The 12,342-nt window shown below is 47.6% G+C and overlaps 2 protein-coding genes across 2 annotated transcripts in view; both read right to left on the bottom strand.

Moving 5' to 3' along the window:
- LOC143955698 (uncharacterized) overlaps positions 1–12,342 on the bottom strand; it is a 124,017-nt gene that overhangs the window by 25,328 nt on the left and 86,347 nt on the right. The window lies entirely within an intron of this gene.
- The window catches only part of LOC143955360 (uncharacterized), a 96,307-nt gene continuing 84,425 nt past the window's right edge, over positions 461–12,342 (bottom strand). The window contains exons 9-15 of the mRNA XM_077465424.1: positions 5,912–6,007; positions 5,287–5,421; positions 5,075–5,198; positions 4,861–4,958; positions 4,559–4,771; positions 4,268–4,403; positions 461–3,580 (exon numbers count right to left, since the gene is read on the bottom strand). Coding sequence (XP_077321550.1) covers positions 2,691–3,580; positions 4,268–4,403; positions 4,559–4,771; positions 4,861–4,958; positions 5,075–5,198; positions 5,287–5,421; positions 5,912–6,007 — 1,692 coding nt within the window. The 3' untranslated portion in view covers positions 461–2,690. The remainder of the gene's footprint in view (positions 3,581–4,267; positions 4,404–4,558; positions 4,772–4,860; positions 4,959–5,074; positions 5,199–5,286; positions 5,422–5,911; positions 6,008–12,342) is intronic.

Genomic DNA, 12,342 nt, shown 5'->3' with positions numbered 1-12,342 from the left:
AAACTGCATTCTGTATGTAGTGCACCCCTCAACCCTGCGCTCGGTACGTAGCATACCCCTCAACCCTGCACTCTGTACTTAGCGCTCCTCTCAACCCTGCACTCGGTACATAACGCACCTCTCAACCCTGCACTCAGTACGTAGTGCACCTTTCAACCCTGCTTTCAGTAAGTGGCGCACCTCTCAACCCTGCATGCTGTATGTAGCGCATTTCTCAACCCCGAACTTGGTACGTAGAGCACCTCTCAACCTTGTACTCGGCGCGTAGCACATCCCTCAACCCTGCACACTGTATGTAGCGCACCCCTCAACCTTGCACTTGGTGCATAGCACACCCCTCAACCCTGCACTTGGTACATAGCACACCCCTCAACCCTGCACTCGGTAAGTAGCACACCCCTCTACCCTGTACATAGTGCATATTTACTTAGCAAGGCAGTAATGATGTGTACAGTGCATATAGTAGCCAATCATATTTTATTTATCACAGTCAGATCAATATAATTTGTTTTATGTTAATATATTTAAAGTTGTTGTTAATATTTATTATTGTAACGTAATTCTGCATAAAACATTTAACAGTGTAATTTCATGAGATAATTTACGAGGGAGTGTTTAGGGGAGGAATTAGGGGCTGGGTGGGGCAACTGGTGGCGAGTAACTCTTAAGGCTTCGCTAGTAGCTCAGGACTTGAAGTTTTGAGCTCTGTCATACAATGTGTTATTGGAGTCGGTGTGAATGGACTGGTGCTTGTGGTGGTGGGCAGCCTCTCTACTATTAGGGAAGAACCAGTTGTTACCAGCGCTCCCTAAAGGAGTAGGGCTACAGATACATCTAAAAATGTCCTATTTTCCCCTTTCAGACAGCAAGCGGCACTCTCCAAGTAAATGAAGCTGCCTGTAAAAAATGATAACTACTGCCCTGAAATTATCAGACTTGTCATGTAGTCTGATCTCCCCTTCTCTTCACCCACAAGCAATATCTAGATCTTCTCTCACCATGTCTTGCTTTTGAAAATTCTGCTGAAGATCAGACTACACTGCTAGAGGGACCCTCCTTCTCTCTCCTAGAGGGACTCAACCGGCAGTGACACCCCCTCCTTCTCTCTCCTAGAGGGACCCAACCAACAGCGACACCCCCCTCCTTCTCTCTCCTAGAGGGAATCAACCGGCAGTGACACCTCCTCCTTCTCTCTCCTAGAGGGACCCAACCAACAGCGACACCCCCTCCTTCTCTCTCCTAGAGGGACCCAACCAGCAGTGACACCCCCTCCTTCTCTCTCCTAGAGGGACCCAACCAGCAGTGACACCCCCTCCTTCTCTCTCCTAGAGGGAATCAACCGGCAGTGACACCCCCTCCTTCTCTCTCCTAGAGGGACCCAACCGGCAAGGACGCCCCCTCCTTCTCTCTCCTAGAGGGACCCAACCGGCAGTGACACCCCCCTCCTTCTCTCTCCTAGAGGGACCCAACCGGCAGTGACACCCCCTCCTTCTCTCTCCTAGAGGGACCCAACCGGCGGTGACACCTCCTCCTTCTCTCTCCTAGAGGGACCCAACCAGCAATGACACCCCCTCCTTCTCTCTCCTAGAGGGACCCAACCGGCAGTGACACCCCCTCCTTCTCTCTCCTAGAGGGACCCAACCGGCGGTGACACCTCCTCCTTCTCTCTCCTAGAGGAACCCAACCAGCAATGACACCCCCTCCTTCTCTCTCCTAGAGGGACCCAACCGGCAGTGACACCCCCTCCTTCTCTCTCCTAGAGGGACCCAACCAGCAGTGACACCCCCTCCTTCTCTCTCCTAGAGGGACACAACCAGCAGTGACACCCCCTCCTTCTCTCTCCTAGAGGGACCCAACCAGCAGTGACACCCCCTCCTTCTCTCTCCTAGAGGGACCCAACCAGCAGTGACACCCCCTCCTTCTCTCTCCTAGAGGGACCCAACCGGCAGTGACACCTTCTCCTCTCTCCTAGAGGGACCCAACCGGCACTGACACCCCCTCCTTCTCTCTCCTAGAGGGACCCAACCGGCAGTGACACCCCCTCCTTCTCTCTCCTAGAGGGACCCAACCGGCAATGATGCCCCCTCCTTCTCTCTCCTAGAGGGACCCAACCAGCAGTGACACCCCCTCCTTCTCTCTCCTAGAGGGACCCAACCAGCAGTGACACCCCCTCCTTCTCTCTCCTAGAGGGACCCAACCGGCAGTGACACCCCCTCCTTCTCTCTCCTAGAGGGACCCAACCGGCAGTGACACCCCCTCCTTCTCTCTCCTAGAGGGACCCAACTGGCAGTGACACCCCCTCCTTCTCTCTCCTAGAGGGACCCAACCGGCAGTGACACCCCCTCCTTCTCTCTCCTAGAGGGACCCAACCAGCAGTGACACCCCCTCCTTCTCTCTCCTAGAGGGACCCAACCAGCAGTGACACCCCCTCCTTCTCTCTCCTAGAGGGACCCAACCGGCAGTGACACCCCCTCCTTCTCTCTCCGAGCAAAAGAAGCCAGACAGAACGTTGAAGTCTTTAGTGATCTCTGATTTACATATAAAAGTGTTTCTTCCATGATAAAGATCAGAGGAGCGCTCAGCCACGTGTTTTCTGAGGTGTATATCAAGGTGAGCTTCTTCCCAGTGTGAGATCTCTGATGTACGGCAAAATATGAACCATATAGAAGACATTTCCCGCACTCAGGACACTAATAAAGACTGAAGATTGTGTGGGATCGCTGATGTTTGGTAAGATAAGACTTCTGTGAAAAACATTTCCCGCACTCAGGGCAGGAATACGGTTTCTCCCCCGTGTGAGACAGCAGATGTGTTTTAAGATTGAACTTCCGTGAAAAACGTTTCCCGCACTGAAAGCAGGAATACGGCTTCTCGCCTGTGTGAGACATCTGATGTGTGTTAAGATGGTACTTCCGGGCAAAACATTTCCCGCACTCCGAACAGGGATACGGCTTCTCACCCGTGTGAGTTCTGTGATGTATGACAAGGTCTGAATTCCGTTGAAAACATCTCCCGCACTCAGAACAAGTTGGTTTGCCGCCCATGTGCAATCTCTGATGAGCGGATAGCTTTTTCTTCTCTGAAAAACATTTCCCACACTCAAGGCAGGAGTACTGGCTGTCCCCGCTGTGAGATATTGGTTGTATAACGAGGTCGGATTTCTGTGGAAAAAATCTCCCACACTGAGAACAAGAATATGGCTTTTCACCCGCGTGGAACCTCTGATGTCCGAAAAGGTTGGATGTCTGTGAAAAATATTTCCTGCACTCAGGGCAGGAATGAAGGTTCTCCACCGTGTGAGATGTCCGGTGTACAGCAAGATCCAATTCTGAGCAGAAACTTTCCCCGCATTCAGGACAGGAAAATTCCTCATCCCCCTGAACCCCGGCCCCATCCCTCACAGTACGAGGTTGCTCAGAGTCGGAGGGACTCCATGGTCTATCCACACTGTGAAGTCCACCATCCATAGTGGAGATCATTGTCTTTTTTACTGCCCAGTCTTGGGTGATGTCCTCATCTTCCGTTTTAAAAACTTGAGATAAAGTGAGACGATCCTTTGAGGGTTTCTCCATGGCGTGTCCTGGAAAAATATAAAAACATCATCAATAGATATGAGAGGGTTAGTTCACTTCCATCAAGATCCCATCTGGATCAGGTAGATATGAGTGAGGAGATGTTCTCTGTGGAGGTCCCAACCAGCCGGGACTTTTCCCCCCTCTTCAGTCCTTTGGTCCTCCTCCCAGATCACTTCTACATTTACACAGCCTTGTCAGAAGAGCAGGAACCAATGGGGGCTGGGAGGTCCATGCTCTTTACACAACCACGAGCCTAGGCACTGGGTCATGTGATCTCTGATAGACAAGAGGGTCAAAGTTCCGACCCTTTACTATACAACAAGTGACCATAGGCCTAGGCCAAATGCAGCACTGGAAAGGGCTCGGAGCAGGATTTTCTGTTAGATAAGTGTTTCCATTTTTTTTTTTTTTTATGTTACTCCATATTTTTCCAACCCAGCAAAGTATCTGTACTATTGTAACAATCCTGATACAGGCAGCTGAATCCAAGAATCGATATAAATAGTAGCTGTAGCGAAAAAGGGGATTTATCCGAGAGAAAAGACTGATATCACTCAGTTCCCACCCTACTCTGAACCAATCAGTGTGCAGAAACAGAGCAGAGATAAGAGAAGAATATGTTATGGGCTTATCAGAAGATCGGGGATCTAGGTGGACCCTACATGCTGCTCTCTGAATATATGATGGGTCACCTGTGCTGATCTCTGTAGGAGTGTCCTCCTCTATGAATGTCCTCGTCATTCCAGCCTCCTCCGTATATTGCTGATCATCCCTCACATACGTCTCTTCTACTTCACCCTCAACTTTCATCTTCATCAGATCTTCACCCTAAACCAACAGAATGGCAGAAAATAACATCTGTAACATAGAAGTATTTATGATGTGAGATCACATAGAAAATATCATCTTGTAGAGTCCACACATCATCTCCACATGTCAGAGTGTTCAATCACTTTATGTTCCCGACCCTCAACTCCACCTACCTGATGATGGTGGGGGATGGTGTGACCTTCCTGTGTGGAATCCAGAGGACGGGGACATCTCTTTGGTGAGTTCCCAGTATTAGGTGCTTTCATCATGATTTCCTTATAGAGGTCATTGTGTCCTTTAAAAAGTTCCTTCATCACTCCATACTCATCATCCACCTCTTTATACTCTTCTTTAACAACAATATTATAATCCCAGAGGTTTCCACTCTGAATATATAATAAAAATGACATCAATGGTAACAATGCAGATAATGTACAGATCCTAATGATACTATCAGTGATTGTTCCTCATCTACCTGATGATGGTGGGGGATGGTGTGATCTTCCTGTGTGGAATCCCGGGAATACAGAGGATGGGGACATCTCTCTGGTGGGTTCCCATTACTGGATCCATCTGTAGGAAACACACACACTGACTGAATACATTGTTTCTATGTGTTTATCAGATGATGGGGGATCTAGGTGGAGCCTCCGTACTGCTCTCTCCTTTACAATAAAGTCTCCTCTTACCCGGTGATGTGAGGGGCGGCTGATTGTCCATCATGACGTCCTTGTAGAGATCCTTGTGTCCTTCTAAATACTCCCACTCCTCCATGGAGAAATAGACAGTGACATCCTGACACCTTATAGGAACCTGACACACACAATGATACAGTCACCATCCAGACACATCCCTTGTCTGTTACTGGATAATGTCCCAGAATTCCCAGAATCCTCCTCACCTCTCCTGTCAGCAGCTCCATCATCTTCTTGGTGACTCCCAAAATCTTCCTGATGTTGCGTCTCCTAGGAGTCAAGGAGCGAAGTGGAGGCACTGTGATGGTCATGTGATCACCTGACTTCACAGGGGGAATAACCTGTTCAAGCAAAAAGAGTAATAACACGTTATATTCCCAGAATCCTCCTCACCTCTCCGGTCAGGTCTGTGTTTTATTAATAGAGATAAGAGTGGTGTCATGTGACCTCCCAGAATCCTCCTCACCTCTCCGGTCAGGTCTGTGTTTTATTAATAGAGATAAGAGTGATGTCATGTGACCTCCCAGAATCCTCCTCACCTCTCCGGTCAGGTCTGTGTTTTATTAATAGAGATAAGAGTGATGTCATGTGACCTCCCGGAATCCTCCTCACCTCTCCGGTCAGGTCTGTGTTTTATTAATAGAGATAAGAGTGATGTCATGTGACCTCCCGGAATCCTCCTCACCTCTCCGGTCAGGTCTGTGTTTTATTAATAGAGATAAGAGTGATGTCATGTGACCTCCCGGAATCCTCCTCACCTCTCCGGTCAGGTCTGTGTTTTATTAATAGAGATAAGAGTGATGTCATGTGACCTCCCAGAATCCTCCTCACCTCTCCGGTCAGCAGGTAGATGATCTCCAGGGTGAGGTTTAGTATCTTCTCAGTCATGTGACTCCGGGCCTTCTTCATCCTTACACGTAATGTGATCTATACCGGTTTCCTGTTGACCAATAATTGATAACAGAGAGTGATCTGGACTGTACTGGTTGTACAATATTAGGATGGGGATAATATAAGGGTGTCTGTCTGAATGATCCCCATTACACACAGAGACACATTCAGTTTTGAATTTCCTATGATTTTTGGGTTAGAAAGCCTCTTACCCTTCACCTTTAGGTAAAAAAAAAAAACTTCTATTCTCTGTATTGCTCGAAAATAAAGAGAATGTTGAAGGGGGTAATCTAGGTTTCCACACTATATATGTGTGTATCATCATCTGCTGGAGATAAAAGACGTCACAGTGACTATGGAGGAAGAGGACGGACATGACGGGGGGGGGGGGGTTACTGGGTGTAAATAGAAAATAAGCTCTTATTACCTCCTCTAATGCCAGCTCCAGCAATGTCTCCTCTCTACTTCCTCCCGACTCACCTCTCACCGGGAACATCCTATTTATACCTGACATCACTTCCTAGCTGGACCTGACATCACTTCCTGTCTACCATAGAGACTTCCTGGAGAGGTGAGATCACCACCTTGTGAAGATCAGAGGAACTACAACCCCAAGAAACTTTTTACATAGCGTGCATACGGCCTTGCCTTGTTGCCGGGTGTCCCGAATGGGACAATCTTGGGATTTTGGCAACTGTTCCAGTGTCTCTTCTTCTCACAGGTTTTTTTTTTTTTTGGTACAACCCACATTAACATCTACACAGGTCTTTCATCAACTGTTTTTTTTGTGTGGGGTCCTCTAATAAGATCTATACCAGACCCTTATCTAGGATAAGAGTCTGGTATAGATTAAGGGAATCCATGACCACTTTGTTGACTTCAGTGGAGTTTGAATTGGGCACCTGAAAATCAACAATATTCTCTGAACCAGCATACTTCCCAACATTTTGAGATGGGGGATGAGGGACACCTACTAGAAAACATATCTAGGCATAGGACACACCCCCTGCCACACCCCTTAAAGGAGAATTAGCCCACAAAAAAAGGTTTATTAAATCTACAAGGGCTTTTGTTTTACCGCTACTATTCCTTTATATTGGTTTTTAGAATTTAGAAATGCAGAAATTTAGAAATTGGATGAAAGGTTTAGCACTAGGAAACACTTTTTGAAAGATAAAAAGTGCATTTTATATACATCTATATAGATCAGACCAAAATGAGGAGGAAAGAGGGACATTGCTCCAAATCTGGGACAGTTGGAAGCTATGGAACCAGCGTGGAACCAAACCCAGGTATGCTCAGCTCATCTAGTTAGGTAGAGGCGAGATAGGCTGCTTCCCCAACACAATGAGTTTCCAGAGATCACCTAAAGGTGAACAGACTAGATGATATCCAGATAGATTTGGGTAGAGAGTTCTAGAGTATGGGAGACATCCTGGAGAAGTCCTGGAAGGAAGCATTGGAGAAGGTGACCACGAGGGAGCTAAAGAACACGATGTCTTGAGAGAAGGACAGTCTGCATGATCTTTTGAGATGAATTTGGTGGTAGCTCAGGACGGAGTTGTAGATGGTTCTGAATCTTGTTGTTAATATTTTGAATTGTAATTGTTGAGCAAACAGAAGCAAGTCTAGAGATGCAGGTGGTGGCAAGCTTCCCTAAGAGCCGGTTCACACAGCGGGCGATGCGAGGCGACACGACTCGCCTCGCCTCGCTCTCGCAAGTCTCCCCCGTTCTGTACAATGGAACCGTTCTGAGAGGAGCGACTCGAGTCGCTCCGACTCAGAAAAAAGGTTCCTGTACTACTTTTGGGCGACCTCGGGGCGACTTGCATTGACTTCTATACAGAAGTCATTTGCAAGTCGCGGCTGAGGCCGCGGCAGGTCGCGGCGAGGCAAGTCGGAGTCGCCTCGCCTCGCCTGCTGTGTGAACCGGCCCTAAGTTGTGTGTGGGCAGTCATAAAAAAGTGATCAACACAAGGATTCTCAATTGTAGGATCGCTGTCTTAAGGAAACTCAGAAGTTTGTGGTAATCAACACGCTGCTCTAAAACCCTCAGTGTGCGTGAGATCGTATGTAAGATTTTAATTTGCCGTGTATGGGGGAAGTCTCCCTCCAGTGGCTGTCAGTGGTATTGCAAGTTGGACTAACTTTCGCAACACTGTTTTACCTGCCAAAGTTAAAGCGGAGTTCCACTCAAATGTGGAAGCTCCGCTTATCTGCTTTCCCCCACCCCCCCCTCTGGTGCCACATTTGGCACCTTTTGGGAGGGAAGGGGGAGCGGATACCTGTCAAAAACAGGTATCCACTTCCATGTAAGGGCACCGTGGTGACTTACATCATTTGCGGCCTCTCCTCTCCCCCACTGCCTTCTGAGAGACACAACCTAGAGGCGATTCAGTTCGCATTGTGCGCTATACAAGTATTTCATTCATTCATTCATTCACAACACAGGTCCCAACAGACAACGGGACCATTCAGAAAGCGCAGCGCAACTCACGCATGAGCAGTAGGAAACAGGCTGTGAAGCCACAAGGCTTCACTTCCTGTTTCCCTTAGTAAGGATGCCGGCACCTCCACCCAGAGCTGATGGATGGGTCGCCTTCGGGTGCTGACATCGTAGGCTCCCTGGACAGGTAAGTGTCCTTATAGTAAAAGTCAGCAGCTACAGTATTTTTTCTTCCCCAGGCTGGAACTCCGCTTTAACTTTGTCTTCCTCCTCCACCAAATAAGGGTGTCTCCCTTTGTTTTTCCAGCCCTTGACATAGGCTGTTAGGTTGCCACCATATCCTAGTGAGCATTGAGCAAGGTCATTTTGATACCATTTCCGTAATAGATGTTTCTCCACTGAAGAGGGGAAGAAGTTGTAGATCTAAATAGAAGGTCCATCTCCCTAGCCTTTTGAGCCTCACAGAGATGAGAAGTCCATGTTCTTCTCTTCATGACCCCACTTGTTTGGATGAAATTATCTAACCAGTGATCGTGACAAACCAAGATTATTTAGGACATGTTCTAGAATTTAGAATAGATGCCTTAGTTTCATACAGGTGGGATTCTTTGATTAGGGTTGATTTATGCTCAGGAATGATGGCTGGACAGAGAATACTGCATGTTCAGGGTGTGCACAATACAATAATATAATGAGGGGAGATAAGATATACCATTCAGTGCTGGGACAAGGTCCTCCAGTGCCCCCCCCTCCCATTATAGTGAGCCTAGAAGATCCTACCCCCAACAGTCATCCGATTGTCAATAGAAGGATTTTTAATAAGAGTGGAGTCATCGCAAGAACTGAAGCTGTGTATGGTGGGAGACCCTTGTGGCACAGAGGAGATGGAGGAAAGGAGCATAGCCTCCTGGCCACTGTCACTACTCCTGTCAGTCATATATTCAGAATCTCTGCATCCCTCCATCCCCATCCCTGCAATTTACAACTGCGCCCAGGGAAGCTTCCCCTCCTGCCCACACCATATCCTGGCCCAGATACCATCCAAAGAAGGGGGCCTCCCTTCATGTACAGAGCCATTATACTGAAGACTGTTTAATCAAAAGGTAGAGCTGTTTGGCCACAGTAACAGTAGACATGATTGCCACAAAGCGAAGACAATATTTCAGAAGAAGAACCTCATAACAACTGTGAAACATGGTGGTAAAGCATGTCACAGCATCACCAGACCAGTGTAGTCATCAACAGTGTTTCTGATCACCACCACACCAAACCCAGTGTCCTCAGACCAGTGTAGTCATCAATAGTGTCTCTTATCACCAACTCACCAGTCCCAGTGTCATCAGACCAGTGTAGTCATCAACAGTGTTCCTGATCACCACCACACCAGTCCTAGTGTCTTCAGACCAGTGTAGTCATCAACAGTGTTCCTGATCACCACCACACCAGTCCTAGTGTCTTCAGACCAGTGTAGTCATCAACAGTGTTCCTGATCACCACCACACCAGTCCTAGTGTCTTCAGACCAGTGTAGTCATCAACAGTGTTCCTGATCACCACCACACCAGTCCTAGTGTCTTCAGACCAGTGTAGTCATCAACAGTGTTCCTGATCATCACCACATCAGTCCTAGTGTCATCAGACCAGTGTAGTCATCAACAGTGTTCCTGATCACCACCAAACCAGTCCTAGTGTCTTCAGACCAGTGTAGTCATCAACAGCGTTCTTGATCACTGCTAACCATGTCTCAGTGTCACCTGAGCAGTGTTCGGAAGACCAAAATAAGAGTGTTCTTGATTGATGCCACACCAGTGTCAATGTCACTAGATCAGTGTAAGCCAGCGACAGTGTTCCTGATCTTCAACATACTAGACTCAGTGTCACTATACCAGCCAACAATGGTGTTCCTTATTTCCACCACACCAGTCCTAGTGTCTTCAGACCAGTGTAGTCATCAACAGTGTTCCTGATCACCACCACACCAGTCCTAGTGTCTTCAGACCAGTGTAGTCATCAACAGTGTTCCTGATCACCACCAAACCAGTCCTAGTGTCTTCAGACCAGTGTAGTCATCAACAGCGTTCTTGATCACTGCTAACCATGTCTCAGTGTCACCTGAGCAGTGTTGGAAAAACCAAAATAAGAGTGTTCTTGATTGATGCCACACCACTGTCAATGTCACTAGATCAGTGTAAGCCAGCAACAGTGTTCCTGATCTTCAACATACTAGACTCAGTGTCACTATACCAGCCAACAACGGTGTTCCTTATTTCCACCACACCGGTGCTAGTGTCATCAGACCATTGCAAGCCAGCAACAGTGTTTCTGATCACCAACACACCCGTACAGTGTCATCAGTCCAGCATAAGCCAGCAAGAGCCTTCCTGATCACCACCACACAAGCCCCAATATTACCAGACCAGTGCAGCCAGTAACAGTGTTTTTGATCACCACCACACAAGCCCCTGTGTCACCAAACCAACATAAGACAGCAACAGTGTTCCTGATCATTGATCCATTGTCACCAGACCAGGGACAGTTGGGAGCTACGGAACCAAACCCAGGTATGCTCAGCTCATCTAGTTAGGTAGAGACAGGATAGGCTTCCCCAGCACAATGAGTTTCCAGAGATCACTTAAAGGTGAACAGACTAGCTGATATCCAGATAGATCTGGATAGGGAGTTCCAGAGTATGGGAGACATCCTGGAGAAGTCCTGGAAGGAAGCATTGGAGAAGGTGACGATGAGGGAGCTAAGGAACACGACGTCTTGAGAGAAGGACAGTCTGCAAGAATTCTTTTGTTCAACCTTTGTTTCGCCTCCTGCCCCCCTCCCCCCCGGCCAGTGAATCTAGCATTCCTAGGGTAGCTATGTACCAGTAGGCTAAGCTGCTTATAGGAACTGGGACTGCTATAGGTGATGCTACACTAAGCTATATTCCCTGACCACTCACATAGAGGCCACAGTTACAGTACACTGGTTTCGACCCAATGTTGGTTGATTTTTTAGGGATATACAAGATTCAATGTCCAGTACATAATCAGTCCAAACATTTAAAAAGTCTAACACATGAGGTATCCTTATACTCAGGGAGAGTAACAAAATGTATTTTGGGGTGAAGTTCTGAGTATGCCCATGCTGTGTGTGAGAAATATCTTATTAAATTGACAACTTTGTGTAAAAAAATGTATTTTTTTCCATTCCACATTTTTTCATAAAAATGTTTGAAAAAAAAAGAAAATCTTCAAAAGACTCCTCATCCTTCTAAAAAAAAAAAAAAAATAGCTTGAGGTGTTTATTCTCTAATATGTTGTCATTTGATGAGTGTTTATACTGTCCAGGTGCTCCAGGGTTTCCAAAAATGTGAGAGGTAGTCAAGAAATTAGATGTGTATTTATGCCCCTTGCAATCCTGAAGGTGCTCCTTGGAGTTTGGGTCATCTATGCAGTTGGGCTCTGAAAAAGCCTCACATGTGGTATCGCTACACTCAAACAGGCATGTACTGGCCATTGGGACTACAGGGAGTTTCCCGGTGGGCCGATGGCTCAGTGGGCCACTCTGATGTAAGGGGGCTGGTGATGGGACACTCTGATGTAAGGGAGGTGCTGATGGGACACTCTGATGTAAGGGGGCTGCTGATGGGACACTCTGATGTAAGGGGGCTGCTGATGGGACACTCTGATGTAAGGGGGTGCTGATGGGACACTCTGATGTAAGGGGGTGCTGATGGGACACTCTCATGTAAGGGGGTGCTGATGGGACACTCTCATGTAAGGGGGTGCTGATGGGACACTCTCATGTAAGGGGGTGCTGATGGGACACTTTCAAGTAAGGGGGTGCTGATGGGACACTCTCATGTAAGGGGGTGCTGATGGGACACTTTCATGTAAGGGGGTGCTGATGGGACACTCTGATGTAAGGGGGCTGGT

This window comes from Lithobates pipiens, unplaced genomic scaffold (assembly GCF_037356315.1).
Source record: "Lithobates pipiens isolate NorthernLeopardFrog02 unplaced genomic scaffold, aLitPip1_a1.2 Scaffold_35, whole genome shotgun sequence".
NCBI classification, from domain to species: domain Eukaryota; kingdom Metazoa; phylum Chordata; class Amphibia; order Anura; family Ranidae; genus Lithobates; species Lithobates pipiens.
The sequence above is the reverse complement of the archived record's forward strand: the minus strand, read 5'-3'. Positions and strand labels throughout refer to the sequence as shown.